Raw genomic sequence first — 22,246 nt, 5'->3', positions numbered from 1 at the left:
TGAACTTGGAAAGGTGGGTTGGAACAACTGATACTCCTATTTGTTTACTCAAAGTTTTTTTTTAAGTAGCCGCCCATGATAAACATAAAACCATATAAATATACAAGTTGCTCACTTTTTAGATAACAAAGTTAGAGCATCTTTAATGAAGTGCCAAAAAGCTGATGCAGCTATATTTTGCACATGTTACAAAAATTATAACTCTAATGGTGTAAAAAGTATGCCAAATTTGACATATGCTAAGACTATCTCTAATGCAATATGTAAATTTTGTGCCAAATTTAGCACAAAAAATGAGTCTGATATATTTGACTCAATATTTGTAATTGTGCTCCAATGCACAAGATGCAAATTAACTAAAAAAAAGTCAACAATTCATTTAATATTTATTGATAATATACAAAAAGTAACCAAATTTTTATTTTTGTAAAAAAAATAATTATTAATTGTTAGTTAATAAATTAGTGACAACATGGTAAATTAAAAAAGTGACACTAATTGCCGTGCTAAATTTGGCTCATGATATATCTTGTGCCAAATTTGGTACAACATTAAACATGTGCTAAATTTGGCACAACTTTAAGCATGTGCCACATTTGACACACCTTTTAGAACACCATTAGAGTGATAATATTGTTAAAATATGCTAAATATAACAATGCACCACATTTTTTGCACTTTATTTGAGATACTCTAAAAGTTGTGCCAAATTTGACACAAAATATAATATGGGTCGAGAAGCAATAGAAGAAAATTAAGAACAAGAACAAAACAATAAGAAACTCTCACTCACACAACCAAAGTGAAGAGTGTTGGGGATCACCAACTTGAACAAGGTTTGAAACCTTTATCCAAAAGCTTATTTCCTCCTAACTCAAGCACTAAGAGATCTCTAACAGATTTTGGAAATTCTTTCTAGAATAATCAAGCCTCAATGTGTTTTCTAGCCAAGTGTTGTAATGAATAGAAAAATTGTGTCTTTCAAGTGAGTAATAGACTCCTATTTATAGAGTTTAGAGGCACCATTTGAATTTCAAATTCCACCAACCCCTATGGCTGTTACCAATGATTAATTGGATGTTTATGGAATTAAAAATGAGATTTGAGAGTTATTTGGGTTTTTGAAGCCATTCAAAAAAATTGGAAAAACTGAAAATCTTGTCAGATTTTCACCTGTGGCCGCGCCTCCTCCCTATCACCATTTCTATCTCACACATTTTTTAACACACTTACACCATGGAAAACCACCCAAACCACACTGCAAAAATGGTTTGGTTTGGTCGGTTTGGTGCAACGAAATCACACCGCACGGTGTGTTCTAGCTACTACACCGCATTTGTGGCGTGATGTATTAAAATGTATTCAAACCGCCCAAACCACACTGTGCACACCCCTAGAACCCACTCTAATCTAATACCATTATTATTTTAGAAAGTCTTTAATTATTAATTATGTTTTTATTCTAATATGTATTGTTTTTTTTATTAAATGAATATATATATGATATTTTTAATGTCTTATTTAAAAACAAATACATAACAACATGGAGTTTGGCTGGGCATATTGTAGTCTAGTAAATTTGGTGATAATATATGGAAAGATATGTTAAATGGTAAAAGTTATAAACTTAATCACAAATATATTTACATATATATATTATTTTGTTTGTAATGATATATTTTTTTGTCCGGAATAAATTTATTTTATTCAAAAAGGATTAAAAAGAGTACAAATTGGGAGGGATTTACTCCAACCAATAAAACTGATTGTCTAATAAAAAAGTATGCAAAGATACTCTTGGAAATTAAATAAAATATTTTTTATATCAAAATTATTAATACCTAGATAATTTAATATGCTAAATTGCAGCAAGTAGATGACCAAATCTTGAACATAGTATAGTCCAACTAGTTTCACCAGAGCTTGAAATGAAAAGTCGACAACTCACCATTAACACAAACCAACAAAGATAAGTAACTTAATAAATTTGATAAACTTAGTTTGGTAGTTCCAAAATGCTTACTGATTAAAAAAATGCTTAACGATATGGCCGGACATAATCATGGTAAGTAGCAAAATATTGTTAAACAATAAATGGTTTATACTTTTTTGGACACTGTATTTTTTTTTATTACCTGTTTGGACTATATTTTGTAAAATAGTTCAAATAGACCCAATTTCGATGAAGAAAAAATTGAATATAACAATACAGTTTTTAAGCACAATGATTTTATTTTTATTCTGAATTATTAGTTTGGTGAATTATTTGTGATTTTAGTTGAAAAAACTTTGACCAAAATCAGATTTAGGGTTGTATTTGAACCATTTTACAAAACATAGGATCCAAAAAATAAGTTGTCAAAACATAGGGTCTAGAAAGTAATTTGTCAAAATACAATGTCCAAATAGTTAATGGGACAAAACACATAGTTCAAAAAGATATAAACACTATATAATTAATTTCCATGGGAAGAAGAAAAAACAAAATAAAGCTACAATAAATACATGTAAAATTACAAATTTTAAAAGCACACCATATATAATTCTATTATATATAGGCCCCGTTTGGAATGGCTTTTTGAAAAGCCCAAAGCACTTTTTAAAAAAGCTATTGACTAAAAAGTGTTTGGTAAAATAAAAAAAATAGATTTTTTAGGAATTTAGGTTAAAATTATAGCTTTTTATCAAAGTTGGCCCACACCAACTTTGAGATTTTAGCTTATACGGGAAGCTGAAATTGTGGTTTAATGATATTTTTTTTGGACCAAAATACCCTCATTTAAATTAGAATTATTAGGTCTTCTTTTTCAATCGTTAAATCTTCTTCACCTTGCCTCACCATTTCTTCTTCCTTCTTCCTCACGGACTACACTTCTCTGTCAAAAACTCCAGCACAATCAAGTCAAGGTATTTCTCTAACCTTTTTTTTTTAATGATATATTAAACACAGATTTATTAAAGGGCATTTTATATATATATATATTTGTACAGTGGTTTGATTATTGTTTCTGTGATACTGGGTTATTCGATCTTCTTCATACCAGTATATTTGTGTATATATATATATATGGGTTGGACTTGTTTAATGGTTTATATTGATGCATTTCCTTTTTTGTTTCTAATGGATATATAGAGTGCATTTGGTTTTTTTTGTTTCTAATGGATATATAGAGTACGACGCAGAGGAGAGAGATTTTTTTTGTTTCTAATGGATATATAGAGTAGGACGCAGAGGAGAGAGAGAGAGAGAGAATTAAAGTCGTATATAGAGTTATATTCAACACTGAGAGAATTAAAGTCATATGTAGAGTTGAATATTCAACACTGACTGAAAAAGGAGCCTTTGTGATTGACCAAGAAAAATACAGAGTGATGGGTGCCAATAGAGTACGACACAGAGAGAGAGTACACAGCCTTTTTTTTTTTTTTTAATCTTTTTTCTAAATAAACTTTAATGATAAAGAATAAGAATTACTATGAAAGAATAGATATGCTTTTTTAATACAAAAACTAGATTAAATTTCTATCTTTTTGTTTTGAGTGAAATAAACAATATAAAGGAGATATATTTTGTCTAACAATATCTATAATTAAAATAATTTCATTTATGGTTGTCTGCTCTCTCAGCCGAGAAGTGGACATTAAAAATACAATTTTTACATTCAAAGATGAATCATTTATGGTTACCATATACATAACAAAAATATCTTTTTAGTTCTTTTATTTTTACTTAATTTTCTCACTTCAAAAGTTGATTTATGAAAACCTTTTTACATGTATATGAATGTACATATGTGTGTGTTTTATCTTCTCCCAAGGGATTCTTTAAGAATAGTCTTGAAGTTGGATATGTTGAACTTTAGTTGAATTATTTAGTTTTACATAGATGATAGTGATTGATAAGAGTTGTTGCGTATATGGATACATCATTTTACTTTTGTATTTTTTTTATACTTATCATTTCACTTTTATTAGATGGAAAATGAAAATAATATTTGCACCAAGAGTGACGTACCAAGAAGTAAAGCAATATGGAATTCAGAGAGTTTGAATTTTTTCTTAGACTTCTGTATCAAAGAGGTTGATGATGGGCATCGTCCTACTACTTATTTAGATAAAGTTGGATATGTAAACTTGATTACAAATATGAAGAAAGCAACTGGAAGAGAATACACTAGACCACAATTGAAAAATAAGTGGGATGGATTAAAAAATGAATGGAAGCTTTGGAAGCAACTCAAGGGAAAAGAAATTGGCTTAGGATGGAATATAAAAAAGAATACAATTGATGCAACTGAAGATTGGTGGAATAGTAAATTACAGGTACATTATAATCTTGTTAAATATTTATATGAAACTAAAAGACTTTTTTTTTTCATAAATGTTACATTTAATTAACAAAATTTTTTTGTAGAGTCATCCCGATGCTGCAAAGTTTCGCATTCAGGGAATTGAACCAGAGGTAGAGGAAAAATTAGATAGGATTTTCATGAACACTGTTGCTACAGGAGAGTATGCTTGGACACCTTCATCTGGAATAATTCCTTCTGAGTCTGAAAAACCTTTTAACAATATTGAAACCTTACATGAACAACTTGAGAGTAGTGACAATGATCTAGAGATGCCTAATACTGATAGATTTCTTAGAGAGAAAAATAACAAGAGATTAGCCGAGCCACTTGAGAAACAAAATAAAGCAATGAAACATGGAAAAGGAAAAATGAAGAAGACAGGGCCTTTAATGATATTTGAACAAATTGGTCACCTTGCTGATGCTGTGGAGACAAGGAGTAGAAATATTGAAACAGCTAGAAAGGAGAATAGTATTGCCGAAGTTATGAAAATTTTAAATTCTTTGCCTGGAATTGAGAAAGGGAGCAGCTTGTATTTATTTGCAACTCGCTTGTTTATCATGAAAGAGAAGAGAGAGATGTTTGCTTCATTGGAAGAACCTGAGTTGATGCTTACTTGGCTCAAGAATGAGCATACTCTGGGATAATTATAATACTATGACTTATAGTAGTAGTAGTAGTATTTATTTTCTAAAATTTGTGTTATGACGTTAGTATATGTTTATTATGTTATTTCTTTACAGACTTTTTTTTTAAATTGCTCTCAAGACTTGGTGTTGTCACTATTTAATATAAATATGCTTTATTATGTTTTTCACTTGCATTTGTTATGAAGACTTTATGGCTATTTGGCATGTATTTTATATACTCTTTAATATACATAGGTTTATTTTAAATTAGAAATAATGGCAGACACGGATGAGGAGATTGAGTTACAATCGGCGTCTATAGCTACATACTTTGTTCAACATTATTATACAACATATATTGAAAAGACACCTTGTATGAATTCTTCTCAAACTGGTCATATGTGGTTAATGGAAATATTAAAAGGAAATGAAAGTAGATGTTATAGCATGTTTAGGATGGAGAAAGATGTTTTCATTAAATTATGCTATGAATTGGAAGCTATATGGATTTAAGGGTTCAAAGAGAATGTGTGCTCTTGAGATATTAGGCATGTTTTTATTTACATTAGGTCACGGTGCTGGAAACCGATTAACACAAGAGCGATTCCAACACTCAGGCGAGACAGTTAGTCGATATTTCAACAAGATTTTAGATGTTTTATGTCATATGAGTGTAGATGTATTAAAACCACCAGACCCAGAATTTAAAGATGTTCCTGAAGAGATATTGAAAGATTCTAGATATATGCCTCATTTTAAGGTAAGTCATACTTTAAAATTATACAATTTTTTAATAATTTTTTTTCTAACTAAAGTATATTTTTATAATCTTGTATTTTTTTTCTAGAACTGTATTGGCGCAATAGACGGTGTACATGTGAATGCTGTAATTCCACCTGAAGATCAAGTACCATTTGTTGGTAGAAAAGGGATACCAACTCAGAATGTCATGGCAATATGTAATTTTGATATGCAATTTATATATGCATATGCTGGGTGGGAAGGTTCTACTCATGATACAAGAATTTTCTATACAGCTTTACGTGATTCAACTTCAAATTTTCCAAAACCTCCCCAAGGTTGTCATCTAAACACATTTATAAAATATTAAAGTCTTTATAATTTTGTAATTATATTTTTATATTTTATTTGACAGGAAAATATTATTTAGTGGATGCGGGATACCCACAAATTACAGGTTTTTTAAGACCATATAAAGGCCAAAGATACCATCTACCACAATTTCAACGAGGTAGCAAACCTACTGGTTATAAAGAGGTATTCAACCAGGCACATTCTTCTCTTCGAAGTGTTATTGAAAGAACTTTTGGAGTATGGAAGAAAAGATGGAAAATATTAAGAGATATGCCTAGTTATCCATATCAGAAGCAAGTGAAAATAGTGATTGCATCAATGACCTTGCATAATTACATTCGAAGGCATGCAAAACGTGATCGCCATTTTGAGAAAATTAGAGATAATCCATATTATTGTGTAGAAGATCAAACTAATATTGAAGATGAAGATGAGACAGCTAGAGCTTCAAATTTAAATGAAATGGACAATACTAGAGATCTGATTGCTGCAAGTTTAATGGGATATGATTAAACTATATTCTTATCTATTTTATTTTATTTAAGTTTTGTATTTTGTCGTATCAAATTAACTAAATTTAAATTATTTGTTATGATCAAAATTTATAATAATTTAAAAATAGACAATATTTATGTTGATTTTTTATTTTTTAAAATTTAATTAATCATTTTATTATACGTATATATTAAAAGAATTAAATATTATAAAAAATCATTATTATTTTTAATAAAATAAAAAATAATTATAAATATGTTAATATGTATAAATTTATTCAAACAAAATTAGTTAAATACATATGATACCTATTTTGGTCATTCTGTATTTAACAGCTATCTAATAATCTAGTTTACCAAACACTTATATACAACTTTTCCAACTCACAGTATTTCTAAAGTTATAATTTACCAAACACTCAGCAGCTTTTTCTCACAGCACAGTTACAGCTGCTTTTTCTCACAACACAGCTATAGCTGCTTTTTCCCACAGCACAGCTGTACCAAACTGGCCCATAGTTTGAGAAATAAAACAGGACATACATAAAATTGCCTATATTATTATAATTAGATCGAACTCTAACTCATTTCTTTCACCAAAGAGATGATAACAAGGATCATAGTCAACAAAAATATAATCTAAATTATGGTCATAATTTTGAAAATTGTATCTTTTTTATAAAAATAATAAATCATAATTATAGAAATCCAAAGAACCATATATAATATTTTTTTAATAAAAGTTGGTATCAAACTTAAACATTTAGAAATGAGGGTGTAAACATAATTAGCTTTTAACAATACTTAATATTTACACAAATTCCAAAATCTAACAAAAAAACTTCCGCTTTCACCTCATTTTTTTTTATATAAATTATCTTAAATAACCAATTAATTTAACTTAGTCTTTCAATGGTTTCATATTAATAATCAAGACAAATCAATCCAAACACATTAGACAGTTAAAAGTTCAATGACTTCATTGTCAAGTAAGTTACTAATTTTGACCACCTCATATGCATGATTAGGTTACTAAAGTTACTAGTAACTTCATGATCTAATAATATTAATGCATAATTACACCACCTCATATAAAATAAATTTGGAGATTCAGAAAATAAATAAAGGGAATTTTTTAAAAATATGGCTTTTATACTATTATTGTGCAAAAATATGAGAATTATACTTTTCTTAATTTGTATGGGAAAATTTATTAAAGAAAAAATTAAAGTATGAGAAACATAATTAGTAGTTGACTAAAATATGAAATGCCATATTTTTTTATCATAGTTATGTTTTCTTTGATTTTGAGGTTTTTTTTTTTTAATTTTTAATTTTCTCCTTCATTTTTTTATTATTTTTTTAGTTATTTTTTCTTTCTTTTTTTCCTTATTTTTTCTACTAATTTTTTCCTTCATCATTTTTTTCTTTCTATTTTTCCATTATTCTTCTTCATTTCATTTTTATTAATTTATCTATTTTTTTTATTTCATTTGTATTTTTTTTTTCATATTCTTTCAGTTTTTTTCTTTTTTTTTCATTCTATTTTTTCTTCATTTTTGTATTTATTATTTTCTCTTTTTATTTTTTTTCTTTTTTCACACATATGAGATTTTTTTCTTCTTCCATTTTTTCATTTTTTTTCTACCAATTTTTTCAATCATATTTTTTTTTCCATTATTTTTCTTCTTCTTCTTTTCATTTTTATTTATTCATCTTTTTTTTTCATTCATTATTTCTTTTGTTTTTTTTTCTTCATATTTTTGTACATATTCATTTCTCATTCCATTTTTTTCACACATATATTTTAACATTATATAATTATTTTACTATTTTTTATTTATTATCTTTTATTATTGTAATTTTTTTTATAGTTTTTTCAACTATGTGTAAAAAAATTCAAATCAATTTTTTCAGTATTTTATTTTTATTGTAACACTTATAGGAATACTAAAATTTGAAAAGAAAAATAATAAAAATATGAAAATATGAATGAGTAACTGGTTACCATCACATTCTTTGTGTGTATGATTCTGGGGTAACTGGTTACCTTCACGTTCTGGTGTGTGTATATTTATGATTTATTTATGGTAACTGGTCACCTATGTTACTAAAATCAGAGTTACTTCTTCTTCCTTTTTTAATGAAGTGTTCTTCGACTATTTCCTTCAAATTTGATGTTTCTTTTCATATTTAATATGAGTAACTTGTCACCCCTCTTAAGTAACTAGTTACCTCTCTTATGGCAGAAAGTTACTCATCTCAGAATAAATGGTTTCCCCTCCTGGTGCATGTTATTTAACCTAGTTCTAGGATTTTTTTTTACATAACTGTCAAAGATCAATCAAGTAACTGGATACCTTATCCAGAATTTGAAAAAAAAAACGTACAATCTAAAAAAAGAAAGAAAAAATGTTTATAATAAATAAAAAATAATTTTAAAAACAATTCATATTACAAAAAAAAAAAATTTGCAAGACAACTAAAGAAAAATTTAATATAAAATTAGTAATATAAAACAATATAAAAAAACAAATAAGCTAAAAAAATAATAATCAAATTACAAACATACCATTCCAAATTAATAAAACTTGATTAAGAGTAAAATTATGGCATAAACCAACTTTTATACAAAAATATGAGAAAATAAACCCATAAAAGTGAAAATTCTTCAAAAAAATCATAGATTAATTTATTTTTAAAAATAAACCATATTTTTGTACACTCTATTATAAATCTCATATAAAATATAATTTTCTCATAAATAAAATACCTTGAAAAAGATTTGCAAATGTATAACGTTGTTTGTAAGGTAGTTTGACCAACAACAAATACTCAAATGAGGACCTGATTAAATTAATAGTAAAAATTTAAGGGTTTAGATATAAACTATCCCAATATATTAAATTAATTGGCATTTAGTCACTGATTTTTTTTTTACCAAATCAAGTCTGTTTAGTCTTTAAAAAATAACAAAATTTTAATTGTTTTGGCTTTTCTGATTACAAACATGTATTAACGTGAATTGCTATGAATTTGGATGATGGAAAAGACCATAAGAGGTAAATTAAGTAAATTAATTGGCAACATGGTATTTTCAAATTCAATCAATGAAGTAAATTAAGTTTTGAATTAATCACACTAAAGTAAAAACTTATGCAATCACCTAGATATATATAAATATTTTTTTTCATTTTTATTTAGTATGAATGGAATGAATCAGAATCATTAGAAAACAACTCACGTAAACATTTCTTTGTTCAAGTAAAAAATTATATAAAAAAAAATAATAATATAAAAAATATATTTGGTGAAGGAGCATCAATAGAATTAGAGACATCCCAACTAGGTTGGCACCCAACTCATTCGTCTAGCATATGCTCAACAAACACCAAATAAAGTAGATATATATTCATATTAAAGAAAATAATACAAAAGAGTTTACAAACAATCCAAATTAAAACTAAATTCTAAATTGGAATTGGTAAAACACCAATCCAGAATATGCCTCGTTAAAACCTTCTTAGATAAAAAACCTCAGTGGGAAAAAGTCTAAGAAGGAAAAAGAGTACATACTCAAAACACAACACAACAAAACAACATAATTCGAATGAATAATATCATATCTTGAGCAATTTCCAAATCCAACTCCAACTCCTGGAACCCTGATCAAAAAAATACAATATCAAAGATAGCTAATAAATAATTCTTATTACAGAACACTAATTACGAAGGCATTTGTTGCAAAATAAATGGATTACGCATACCTTGAATAAGGATATTTGCATCCTGAATATTAGTTTGTTGAAGAAGATGTCCCAACACCATCATTGATATTGCTCTCACTGCCTTCATGGTCGATCCAAATTCCATCTTTTCGCACAAACTTATCATTTATTTCAGTGTTTGGGATGTGACAGATTTTGTCCCATTCCTTACTTGTTCTCTTCTAGCAATGCTCCTCCATAATCTCACACTCACTTATGGATAATTGTTTGAGTGAGGTTATTGTTTGCAAAAACTGAGGTAGTTCTTGTAGACTCGGACAATTCCCAAATTTTAAGTGCATTAGACATGACATTATTCTTATTGTTGATGTAATGTTGCTCCATTCCCACTTTTCTAGTTGCTCCATGGAGCCAAAGTAGAACTTTTCTAATTTTGGAAATAAAATCAATAGAGAATCTATAAACAATCTATCCATTTCTGTGTCCCCATCTTCTTGGTCTTTTTTCTCTTCTATTCCATAGAATTCAAGGCCCAACGTTTTTACACCATTCATGTGACTTACATATAGCAGCTTGAGAAATGGCAGCTTTCCAAAAGAAGGTAAGATCTCACAATTCACACAAGAGAAGAGCCTTATTTGTTTTAGATTAACCAATGACATCAACCATTTGGGGTGTGGAGACAAGCTGGCCCCCATGAAATCCTCAATACATAAGATTTTCAAGTTTGGGTGTGGCTCCAATGCTTCGAGTATCTTTATATCATCTCCAAATCCATTATTTCGGTCTTCAGTCCTTCCAAAATCAAGAATTAAAGAAGAAATTTGGTCATTATTTATCAAATCTATTTTCTTAGCATCCTCCACATTTTTTATATTTCCACAATCCTTTATATGAAACCCTCTACCAAATTGAAGGCTCTTCATTTTTTCTAAATCCTCTATATCAAAATATTCTCCTTTATTCTTATTCTCATAGTTAGGAATAGTCAACATATCTAATGTTTGAAGGCAAGTCAAATTACCAATACCTTTTGGGAGTCCTTTTAATTTAAAACACTGCCTTAAATAGAGATGTTTTAAATTTAGTAGTTTCTCCATCCTTTCTGGTAGTCTTGAAAGTGAAAAGCAATATGACAAATTTAGAGTTTGCAAATTACATAGGTCACATAAAGTCTCTGGTAATTCTTCCAATTCTTCATTGCCGAATAAATTCAGATATCTCAAATATAACAAATTGCCAATACTCTTTGGTAATTTCTTAATCCCACATCTTCTCAAAGTTAATGTTCGAATGAATACAAGATCTGAGAACAGTGATGCATCATCACTAATAGTTCCTGTATATGGCAAAACAAGTAAGGAGCGAAGATTCTTTAGATTCATTCTTTTGTATTTCATGACAAGAACTTCCGTGCCAGCTCCTACTTCCAAGCACAAATGACGAGCCTTTTCATCAAGTAGTTTCAACTTCTCTTCAATATTGTTATCAACTACCAAAGTGACACATTCATCACTTGTCAAAAATTGAGCAAAATCATGCACTATGTCATGCATCTTGCAATGGGTGATAACACCATCATCATCTTTTATAAAATCTTGAAAGAAGGATCTCATGACTAAAGTTTCAAAACAATCATGACTTCTTTTTTTGAGTTATTGCCACATCCTACAAAACTTTGCGACATCCACATCTCAACCAATCCATATCTGTTAGATAGATAATCCTTTGGAAATATTGAACAATACGAGAAACATCGTTTTTCTTTTGCGGACAAGTCATTATAACTTAAGAAGAAAGGAGTAAAGATGCTTTTAAATTCTTTGGATTGCCACAATTCACTACTTAGAACATCCTCCCATTGAGTTTTGGTCTTTTTAAAGCACATGAGACTTCCCAAAATTTTTGCAACAAGAGGTGAACCCTTGGCTTTTCTAGCAATTTTTTGATCAATTTCTTCTAGTACACGACACTCATCCTCATTTCTTTCAAAGAATGCAAGTTTCTTAAATATTGACCAATAATGCTCTTCAGACAACTCCTCCAATGTAATCATGTTCTCCGCCGCTACTTCCATTATAACAACAACTTCCTTTTTCCTTGTAGTAACAAGTATTCTACTTCCCACACCACTACACTTCAAAGGAATCCTTAATAGCTCCCACTTCTGCCTATCCTCGGTCCACACATCATCCAATATAAGAAGATACCTCTTTCCTTCAATACACTTGTGCATATATTGGAGCAAGTTTTCTAATTCATTGATATTTGGGGCACTACCTTCAATGGATTCAACAATGGCTTTTGCAATCTTAATCTCTTCAAATGGTTCCGAAACACATACCCAAATTCTAAGATCGAAGTGAGCCTCGACCTTCTCATCATTATACACCAACTGGGCTAGAGTAGTCTTCCCCATTCCCCCCATCCCTATAATAGGAATTGTATGCCCTGATTTTCCCACGGGCTAATTAGCAGGACGAACCTCGGACTAATCAGGTTTAGTCCGAGGTGCCCACAGGACTTGGATCCTATTTCCAGGGCGGATCTTCCCAGATCGAGAGGGGCATCAGAAGGCCACGCCAGGAGAACAGCTCGTAATACGAGCTGTTCGTGTCACGAGGAGCCCAGGAAGCTCTGAGCCTTTATGAAGTCAACGCACGCAAGATAAACGTGCATATATCTGACATCACGTGTCTGATATCCCCCTGACTTCTCGGACACGCAGTAGGAACGTGCGTGTCAGACACCCACGGATGGGTTGGGTCGTGCGGCCCATTATCTCCTTCCATGCTGATTAGACCACACTTATGTGTCAGGTTTAGGAATTAATCATGAATGCCACAGAGTTGATATGACAAATGGTAAGGTCACGGGATGACCTCCCTACCAACTTCCAGGTGCCTTCTCCTATAAATATGGAGACCCTGGGAGTTGATAGGGGTTGGGGAAAAATAGTCTTTGAAGAACGATATACTTTGTAAACCAAATACCCAGAGAGGATGAATAATATTGACTAGTGGAGTAGAAGGATTTTAACCTTCGAACCACTTAAAAACGTGTCTTGAGTCACCTAGTTCATTATATAAGATTTCATATATGTGACGGTTCTACCTTGAGTGCTAATCTCTTTCTCTTCTTCTCTTAATTACCTGTTGCCGAAGAACCGCGTCAACAGTTTGGTGCTTTCATTGAGAGCAAGTTCGATTAGTACTACCGCAGACATCCAACTATGGTGACCACTCGATCCAGGCATGGCAACGAGACAGAACAGCATGATGGGCAGGAGGCCCACCAGGTTGCCATCCCTGATGAGCAAGCTCCTGAGGTCCAGCAGAGGCCAGGAAAGCAGCCGGCGGGCCAAGACGACACTGGTAGTTCAGCGCCCCGGCTGCCTAATCCGAATCCATGTTATTATTTTGCGGTGGAGATGGAGAATGTTCAACTAAGGAGCCAGTTAGCAGCAGCTGGTCAGCAAATCCAGGATATTCTGAGCCGACTACCCCCTCTCACAACCAACGGTAACGTTGGAGAGAGGCAAGGCGAGGCTCCTAAGTCTCGCCGGAGTAATCGGTCCAGGCATAGCCGTTCGGGTAGACTTCCTGCAGCCATCTCCACCCCTTCATCACACCATCAGGAGGCAAACTTCAGGGAAATGCCTCGGACTGGACAGCAGCAGTACAGCCGTTCGGTTAGGACGTCAACCCCTAGCTCTCAGCCTTCCTCGAGGACGCCCAGAAGAGATCGAGGAAATTCCCGAAGAAGGGCCGAGGAAGGCCAGAGACGCCAGCCCGTCCCCGAAGAACGTCCAGTTCCTCGTCCAGCTCGCCCAGCGCGGGACCAGCAAGCTGACAAGGCCGAGAGGCCCCCACCAAATTTAGTCCGTCCGGACGGCACTAGGATCGCCTCCCCGGTCAGGCATCCTCCTTCTCCCATCAGATATCCGTCTCCTCAGCCCGTCCGAGACATCCCGACCTACAGAAATAGCAGGAGAGACCCGCCGTCAGCTGGACCCTCCTGGCGCGCCAGGGTGCCAGAGGAAGGATCAGGTCGTAGCCACCAAAGACGCACCCCGAGCCTGTCCAGCAGGAGTCACTGGACCGGTAGTGGACGGAGTGATCTCTCGGGAGGAGACCTACGCCAGCAACTAAGTTCAGCACAAAGTCACCATACTACCCAGGGAGGCGACCTTCGAGATCGCCTCAATTCTCACAGAGAGGATCGAGTTAGGGATGGTAGCCAGGCCCGCTCAGTGGGGGTCCGATCCGAAGTACGTAACGGTGGAAATGTCCCAAATAACCTATCTCAAGATAGGAGGGGCAACAACCCACCTAATATGTACAACGGGACCGGAGCTGTTGAACCGCCCCGGAATAACCCAGGATCTCAAGACAAAACCCTAGAGCGCCTAACTCAGATGGAGGAGCTGATGAAGAAGCTCCTATCGGAAAAAGAAAAAGAGGAATATGATTCAGGGGACGAGATGGAACTCTTCGCCCCCAATATAGCAGCAACGGCATACCCTTCTGGTTTTCGTATGCCCCACCTGTCAAAGTTCAACGGGGATGGAGACCCGTTTGACCACTTAGGGATGTTCAACACCCTAATGATGGCCCATAACATCGGCCCGGAGCTGCGTTGCTTGATCTTTCCCTCCACCCTGATTGGACCTGCCAGGCAGTGGTTCAAGCAGAGTAAAAGGCAGTCAATCAGCTCCTGGAAGACCTTCTCGGCGGACTTCAAGAGGGCATTTCGCGCCTCTCAGGCCGCCCGAATCCAGGCTGATTCTTTAGCTAACGTGAGGCAGCAGCCCAGTGAGACGTTGAAAGCCTACTTGAGCAGATTTGCAAATGTCGCTGCTCGAGCAAGGGATGCTGACGATAGCTCCAAACTCATGGCCATGAGGACCGGGATCCTAGTCGGCGGAGACCTATGGAAAGATATTCAAAGGAGGGGAGTCAGCTCGGTTAGCGAACTCCTTAACAGAGCCCAAGAGTGGATAAACTTGGAAGAAGCTGAAGCTTCGGCCGCCGGGACCAGCCAGGTCCCCGAGAAGACCGCTGGGACGGAGACGGAGATCGTAGTGGCGACTCCCGACGTCACGCAGAATAACCAGCCCGGTGGTAGCAAAAGAAAAGGACATGGTGAAAACAACCAGCACGGCCAGAAGAAGAATAAGTCTGTGGATAAGTTCAAGCCCGTGTTCACAACCTATGCCGAGCTCACCCAGACCAGGGAAAATATTTTCCTGGCCAACGCTACTCGGGTCCCCTGGAAGAGACCGGAACCATTGAAGCACCCCAAGGGAAAGAAAGACGCTTCCAAATTCTGCCGTTTTCATAACGACGCAGGGCACAATACCAACGACTGCAGGCACCACAAAGATGAAATCGAGACTCTCATCCAAGCAGGTCCATTGGCGCAATACTCGCGGAACAAGGTCCCGGCAAGTCGACCCGTTCCGGAGGTCCCAGCCAGTCAGCCCGGGCGTCGGGCAGATCAGGACATCCTTCCCCCCGTGGTCGAGGGAGAGATATCCACTATCTCTGGAGGACCACACATGGCTGGCACGAGTAGGGGCGCCCAGAAGAGGTATGTGAATGAATTAAAGACCCACAACGGAGCGGAGTTCGCCCCGGAACAGCGTCAATCAAAACAGCAACGATTAGAGAAACAACCGATAACTTTCACGGAGGAAGACGCAGGCCATGTCCAATTCCCTCATAACGATCCCTTGGTCGTAACAGTCCAGCTCGCCAACCAGAAAGTAAGGAGATTGTTGGTGGACAATGGGAGCTCGGTGAACCTCCTGTTCCGATCCACCTTAGAAAAAATGGGTCCGACTGTTGCCGAGCTGAAGGCAACCTCGATGATGCTATATGGTTTTTCAGGAGAAGGATCAGCAGCGATAGGGACAATCGAGCTGGTGATCACCCTAGGAGAGGAGTCCCGAACAGTGTCCAAACTACTCGAATTCGTGGTCATTGACTGCTCCGCTGCCTACAATGCCATTTTGGGCCGACCTACGCTCATAGCCTTCGAGGCTATCACTTCCATCCGGCACCTTGCCATGAAGTTCCCTACTTCAACAGGGGTCTGTACTATCAAGGACGATCAACTCGCTGCCAGGGAATGCTACAGCATTTCCATGAAGGGAAAATCTAAACCCGGGCAGGTGACGATGGCCATTCAGGATGAAGAGGAATCTCAGGGACCCAAGGCGGCTCCTGAGATTGAAAAACCTCAGATTTCCGAAGAGGAAAAGCTCACCCTAAGTGAGGACATTGACCCCCGTGTAGGCGAGGACAGGTCCGAGCTACAAGCTATTGAGGAGCTCGAGGAGGTGAGCATCGATAAACAAAACCCATCACGGACGGTTAAGCTCGGAAAGAACCTTTGCGATAAAAGAAAGGCGGAGCTGACTACGTTTCTGCAGAAGAACCTAGACGTATTCGTATGGTCGCATGAGGACATGATAGGAATCAGCCCGAGCATCATCATGCACACGCTCCACCTGGATAAAAGCGTCCCTGCCAAGTCTCAAAAACAGAGGCGTCTGGGAACAACCCGAGCCGAAGCCCTCGAAGAAGAGGTGGCCCGGCTCAAAAAGTGTGGCTTTATTCGTGAAGCCAAATTTCCAATTTGGGTCGCCAATCCCGTGCTAGTTCCAAAGCCCAACGGGAAGTGGCGGACCTGTATTGACTTCTCCGACCTGAATAAATCCTGCCCCAAGGATTGCTTTCCATTGCCAAGGATCGATCAATTGGTGGATGCCACGGCGGGGCATGAGCTCATGTCCTTCATGGACGCGTACTCAGGCTACAATCAGATCGCGATGAATCCGGCAGACCAGGAACATACCAGCTTCATGACCCCGACTAATGTCTATTGTTATAAGGTCATGCCGTTTGGTCTAAAGAATGCCGGAGCTACCTACCAAAGGCTAGTGAACAGAATGTTCGCGGACCAGATCGGGAAAAACATGGAAGTGTACGTCGATGATATGCTTGTCAAGTCAAAGACTGCCAGCAACCACGTTGCCGACCTGGAAGAATGTTTTAACATACTGCGAGAATATGGCATGAGGCTCAATCCTCAGAAATGCACTTTCGGTGTTGCATCGGGGAAATTCTTGGGTTTCATAGTCAATACCCGAGGAATCGAGGCAAACCCCGACAAGATCAGGTCACTACTCGAGCTTCCTTCCCCCAGGTCGCGGAAAGATGTCCAAGGCCTCACAGGAAGAGTGGCAGGACTGAACCGGTTCATTTCCAAGTCGACCGATAAGTGTTTTCCCTTCTACAACCTGCTCCGGGGAAACAAGAAATTTGAATGGACAGTAGAGTGCGAAAGCGCATTCCTCGACCTAAAAGCGCATTTGGCTGAACCGCCTGTGCTATCAAAACCCAAGGTAGGAGAACCTCTTTTCCTCTACATGGCCGTCACTGAGGACGCAGCTAGTGCCATTCTGGTGCGAGAAGAGGACCAGGCTCAGAAACCGGTCTATTACATCAGCAAGAGACTCCTCGGAGCTGAATCAAGATATCCAATGATGGAGAAACTGGTGTTCTGCCTAATCACGGCCTCGCGAAAGCTCAGGCCATACTTCCAGTCCCACTCTATACACGTCATGACCGATCAGCCTTTAAGGCAGGTTTTGCAAAAGCCTGAAGCATCGGGACACTTGCTAAAGTGGGCGGTCGAACTAAGTCAGTTCGAGATTTTCTATACTCCCCGAACTACCATAAAAAGTCAGGCCTTGGCCGACTTCGTGGCGGAATGCACGGGATTCCAGGAGATTCCATTAGGAGACTCACCTCAGGTCGCCTCCCCACACTCATCGTGGAAGATCTTCGTTGATGGCTCATCTAACGAGAACGGCTCCGGGGCCGGAATCATTCTGATATCCCCAGAGGGACATAGATTCCACTCGGCGCTAAGGTTCGGGTTCAAGGCGTCTAACAACGAGGCAGAGTACGAGGCTTTGTTGGCTGGACTTAGGATAGCTAGTGAGCTAAAGGCGAGCTCTGTCCAATGCTTCAGCGATTCCCAGCTCGTGGTGAATCAGGTTCTAGGCGAATATCAGGCACGGGGACCCAAGATGGCCGCCTATTTGGCAAAGGTAAAGTCCGAACTGTCTGCGTTTGGGCGAGGGTCAATCGAACAGATACCTCGGGAGCAGAACGCCAACGCAGATGCTCTCGCCAAGCTCGCCGCCTCGGGAGAGACAGAAACCCTGGGGTTGGTGCCAGTTGAGTTCTTGGAGAATCCTAGCATAGACGGGGATCGGGCAGAAATTGAAATGATTGACATCAGGCCGACCTGGATGACTCCCATTATTGAGTATCTCGTCGAGGGCAAGTTACCCGAAGGGCGCAACGACGCACGGCGAGTCCTTTATCAAGCTCCGAGATATACGCTAGTCGAAGGGGTGTTGTACCGACGTGGGCATTCCCTACCTCTCCTCCGGTGCGTTCTTCCAAGTGAAGCAAAGGCCATCCTGCAAGAAGTTCATGAAGGATTCTGCGGAGACCACACTGGGGGGCAAAGCCTGGCTTTAAAGGTTCTCAGGCAAGGTTATTACTGACCGACTTTGTCCAAAGACTCGATCTCATATGTAAAAAGGTGCGACAAGTGTCAGCGATTCGCTGCGGTTGCCCGAGCTCCTCCGGTCGAGCTAAAAATGATTTCGTCTCCCTGGCCATTTGCCGTTTGGGGGATAGATCTAGTAGGCGCCCTGCCTACCGGAAAGGGCGGGGTCCGTTACGCCGTAGTAGCCATTGACTACTTCACCAAGTGGGCCGAAGCAGAGCCGTTGGCGACAATAACATCGAAAAAGGTGCTAGACTTCGTGGTTAAAAGCATCATATGTCGATTTGGCCTACCTAAGAAGATCGTCTCCGATAACGGCACTCAATTTGACAGCGATCTGTTCACCGAATTTTGTGAAAGGCACGGAATTGTGAAAAGCTTCTCGTCCGTGGCCTATCCCTAGGCGAACAGCCAGGTCGAGGCTGTCAACAAAACTCTGAAGGCGAGCCTCAAGAAGAGGCTAGATGAGGCAAAGGGGATCTAGCCAGAACAGCTCCCCCAAGTCCTGTGGGCATACCGGACCTCACATCGGACTCCCACGGGTCACACGCCTTTCTCCCTAACCTTTGGGAGTGAAGCAGTCCTCCCCGTGGAGGTTAAAGTTCTATCACATAGGGTCCAGTACTACAACCAAGACAGGAACCACGAGCTCCTATGCCATTCCCTAGACTTAGTGGATGAAAGGCGAGAAGATTCACAACTCCAGCTCGCCCATTATTAACAGAAGATCACTCGCTACTTCAACACTAAGGTCAAAAGACGTGCCTTTAGCGTCGACGATTTGGTCCTAAGGAGAGTTTTCCTGGCCGGGAAAGATCCCAAAGATGGGGTTTTGGGACCAAACTGGGAAGGACCATACCAGGTCATCGAAGTCATCAAAGAGGGAACTTATAAGTTAGCTCGACTTGGTGGAGGGGCGGTCCCGCGGACTTGGAATGCCATCCACCTAAAGAAATACTATCAATGATCCACTTGTAAGGCCTAGGAGGTCACCTTCCATGTATAAATAAAAATCAAATGTTTCTCTTTATTTGCAAGTGTGATTTTAAAGTAACCACGAAAGACCCTTTCCCAGTTACTTGGGGGGCATATGGTACCTGGATATAACCAGGTCTCCTTAACGACTTAGGTGTTAATTTTTATCTATGGATAAGAGTTTTCACAAACTAAGTCCTATCCTGGTTCTAACCTGGTCATAAAACTTAGAAGTTAACTAAAATTTATTGGCCGCGGTTCTTCTTTAAAGAGCCCGGGATATGGATAAAAGTTGACGCGAACTAAGTTTTCAAAATAAGTTCCTGGTTTTAACTAGGTCATAAAACTTAGAAGTTAACTAAAATTTATTGACCGCGGTTCTTCTTTAAAGAGCCCGGGATATGGATAAAAGTTGACGCGAACTAAGTTTTCAAAATAAGTTCCTGGTTTTAACTAGGTCATAAAACTTAGAAGTTAACTAAAATTTATTGACCGCGGTTCTTCTTTAAAGAGCCCGGGATATGGATAAAAGTTGACGCGAACTAAGTTTTCAAAATAAGTTCCTGGTTTTAACCAGGTCATAAAACTTAGAAGTTAACTAAAATTTATTGACCGCGGTTCTTCTTTAAAGAGCCCGGGATATGGATAAAAGTTGACGCGAACTAAGTTTTCAAAATAAGTTCTTGGTTTTAACCAGGTCATAAAACTTAGGGGTTAACTTTAATTTTGATCGTGGCTCTTCTTTAAAAGCCCGGGATATAAATAACGGTTAACCCGAACTAAGTTCATAAAAATAAAGAGATGAATTGTAGCCAAAAGCATAAAAAAAATATATTTATATGTTAAAGTTGCTGAGCAAATTGTCTCAAGGTGGAAACACCTCATGAAAAAATTACAATGGAAAATAAAATAGTTCAAAATGCCCAAAGAGAAGTATCCTAAGCCCCATCAGCTGGCCCTTTGGAGGTCGCGGTCTCGTCCCGCTCCACCGCGACAGAGGCCTCTCCAGTCTCCGAGGGAGGTACCTCTTTATTTAGGCGGGCTTGGAGCTTCGGCAGCAAAAACGCCCAGAGGTTCGGCGGCATGAAAGAAAAGTCCGCATCCGGGTTGTGGGACCAGCAGTGATAAAACAGGTCTTGCAAGGACTGCTCCGAGACGGCCCGCTCGGCTTCCATGGCAGCCTGGGCCTCGGTCTTCGCTACCTCGAGATCTGTCCGCGATGCGGCCAGGAAGTTTTTAAGCTCTCGGTTCTTGGAGCGGATCTTCTCTAGCTCGGCTTTAGAGGCCACCAGCGCGTCTTTCGCCTCCTTAGCCTCCTGAAGGGCGGTCTGGCGCTCAGCCTCCATACCCTCGAGCTGGGCCTTGGTCCTAGCGATGCCTCTGTATGCGGCAGCAATGCCCTGCAAGAAAGGAAGGATAAATTAACTAACTGGAAGAAAAAAGGCGGCGTGTGAGTGTTAAAGCTTTAAAAGAATGGGGCAGTTTACCGTTAGGGTCATGTCCATCGAAGACTCTATAACTCGGACCGGGCTCGTTGTTTCGATGGCCCGGAGCTCCTTCTCCCTGAGCTTGTAGAAATGGCTGATGGCATAGCTCGCCGACTCATACACCGTCCCCCGGAATGATTCTGGCATCTTCTCCAGATCCTGGGGATCGACCGGGATACGCACATCCGGGGCTGCCTCGGCCGGATTCCCGATCTCCATTACCCCGTCCTGGGCGGCTAATGGAGATCGTTGGGGTGGCGGGGGCATGGGTCCTGTCCTGGCGACAAGAAGGATCGCCCCCGCGACCTGGGATGGAGGGGCTTTCTCCTTCTCCTTAGCCGGGGATTTGGTGGAGGTCCCAGCCGAGCTCTTGGACTCTCGAAGCCTTTTCAACCTTGGCCCCACTGGGGGGTTCCCGCCGAAGACCACGCCCAGCAGATTACCTCCGGGCTGAGACATCTCTTCTGCCAAGAACAAAAAACATGGTTATTACAAGGTAGAAATCATGCAAAAATAGAGGCAAAAGGTTTAAAGGCAATAAGTAAGCGAATACTAAGGGAGCCCTACCCCCCGAGCTGGAAGAGCCTAAGACGATTATCTCACGAACTGGCGCAGGTTCTAGGTCCGGTTCTGACTCGGGGCTGGACTCTTCTACATACTGCCTAATCCCCGGAGCATAGATGCCCCTCTGGAGCGCCGGCCACGTGCGTAAGTTGGTCCCATACTCCTCAAAAAGGATCGACCTAAAAGCTAAGGTGTTATCTACTGCTACGGTACCCCTAGGCCGACTCTCTTGGTGATCCAGCATGAGCCGGTCAACACAATGGAGCAAGAGCGTGTCCAGGTCCGGATTTCTCGGGTGACGATGGACGAGCTGCCTAGGATTGAACCTAA

At 38.4% G+C, this 22,246-nt stretch overlaps 4 protein-coding genes across 4 annotated transcripts; 2 read left to right on the top strand and 2 right to left on the bottom strand.

Moving 5' to 3' along the window:
* Window positions 1-4,489: 4,489 nt before the first annotated feature.
* LOC133799319 (uncharacterized) lies at window positions 4,490-4,999 on the top strand. Its single transcript, XM_062237338.1, has one exon. The coding sequence runs from the start codon at window positions 4,490-4,492 to the stop codon at window positions 4,997-4,999; it is 510 nt and encodes a 169-aa protein (XP_062093322.1).
* A 258-nt stretch (window positions 5,000-5,257) lies between these two features.
* On the top strand, window positions 5,258-6,589 carry LOC133799318 (protein ALP1-like). The gene is made up of 4 exons (XM_062237337.1): window positions 5,258-5,354; window positions 5,551-5,741; window positions 5,829-6,060; window positions 6,138-6,589. Exons 1-4 carry the CDS (start codon window positions 5,258-5,260, stop codon window positions 6,587-6,589), a joined length of 972 nt encoding a protein of 323 aa, XP_062093321.1.
* Window positions 6,590-10,519: 3,930 nt separating this feature from the next.
* Window positions 10,520-11,914, bottom strand: LOC133799316 (putative disease resistance protein RGA3). Its single transcript, XM_062237336.1, has one exon. The coding sequence runs from the start codon at window positions 11,912-11,914 to the stop codon at window positions 10,520-10,522; it is 1,395 nt and encodes a 464-aa protein (XP_062093320.1).
* A 2-nt stretch (window positions 11,915-11,916) lies between these two features.
* Window positions 11,917-12,726, bottom strand: LOC133799315 (putative disease resistance protein RGA3). The gene has a single exon (XM_062237335.1). It carries the CDS (start codon window positions 12,724-12,726, stop codon window positions 11,917-11,919), a length of 810 nt encoding a protein of 269 aa, XP_062093319.1.
* Window positions 12,727-22,246: the final 9,520 nt, after the last annotated feature.

This window comes from Humulus lupulus, chromosome 9 (genome assembly GCF_963169125.1).
Source record: "Humulus lupulus chromosome 9, drHumLupu1.1, whole genome shotgun sequence".
In the NCBI taxonomy this organism is placed as follows: Eukaryota; Viridiplantae; Streptophyta; class Magnoliopsida; order Rosales; family Cannabaceae; genus Humulus; species Humulus lupulus.
The sequence above is the reverse complement of the archived record's forward strand: the minus strand, read 5'-3'. Positions and strand labels throughout refer to the sequence as shown.

Coding starts and splice junctions, on each gene's coding strand:
- LOC133799319 (XM_062237338.1), top strand. CDS start 4,490: ATGAACACTGTTGCTACAGGAGAGTATGCTTGGACACCTTCATCTGGA.
- LOC133799315 (XM_062237335.1), bottom strand. CDS start 12,726: ATGGGGGGAATGGGGAAGACTACTCTAGCCCAGTTGGTGTATAATGAT.
- LOC133799318 (XM_062237337.1), top strand. CDS start 5,258: ATGGCAGACACGGATGAGGAGATTGAGTTACAATCGGCGTCTATAGCT. Junction 5,355..5,550: donor ATATATTGAAAAGACACCTT/GTATGAATTCTT, acceptor TATTTACATTAG/GTCACGGTGCTGGAAACCGA. Junction 5,742..5,828: donor GATATATGCCTCATTTTAAG/GTAAGTCATACT, acceptor TTTTTTTTCTAG/AACTGTATTGGCGCAATAGA.
- LOC133799316 (XM_062237336.1), bottom strand. CDS start 11,914: ATGAGATCCTTCTTTCAAGATTTTATAAAAGATGATGATGGTGTTATC.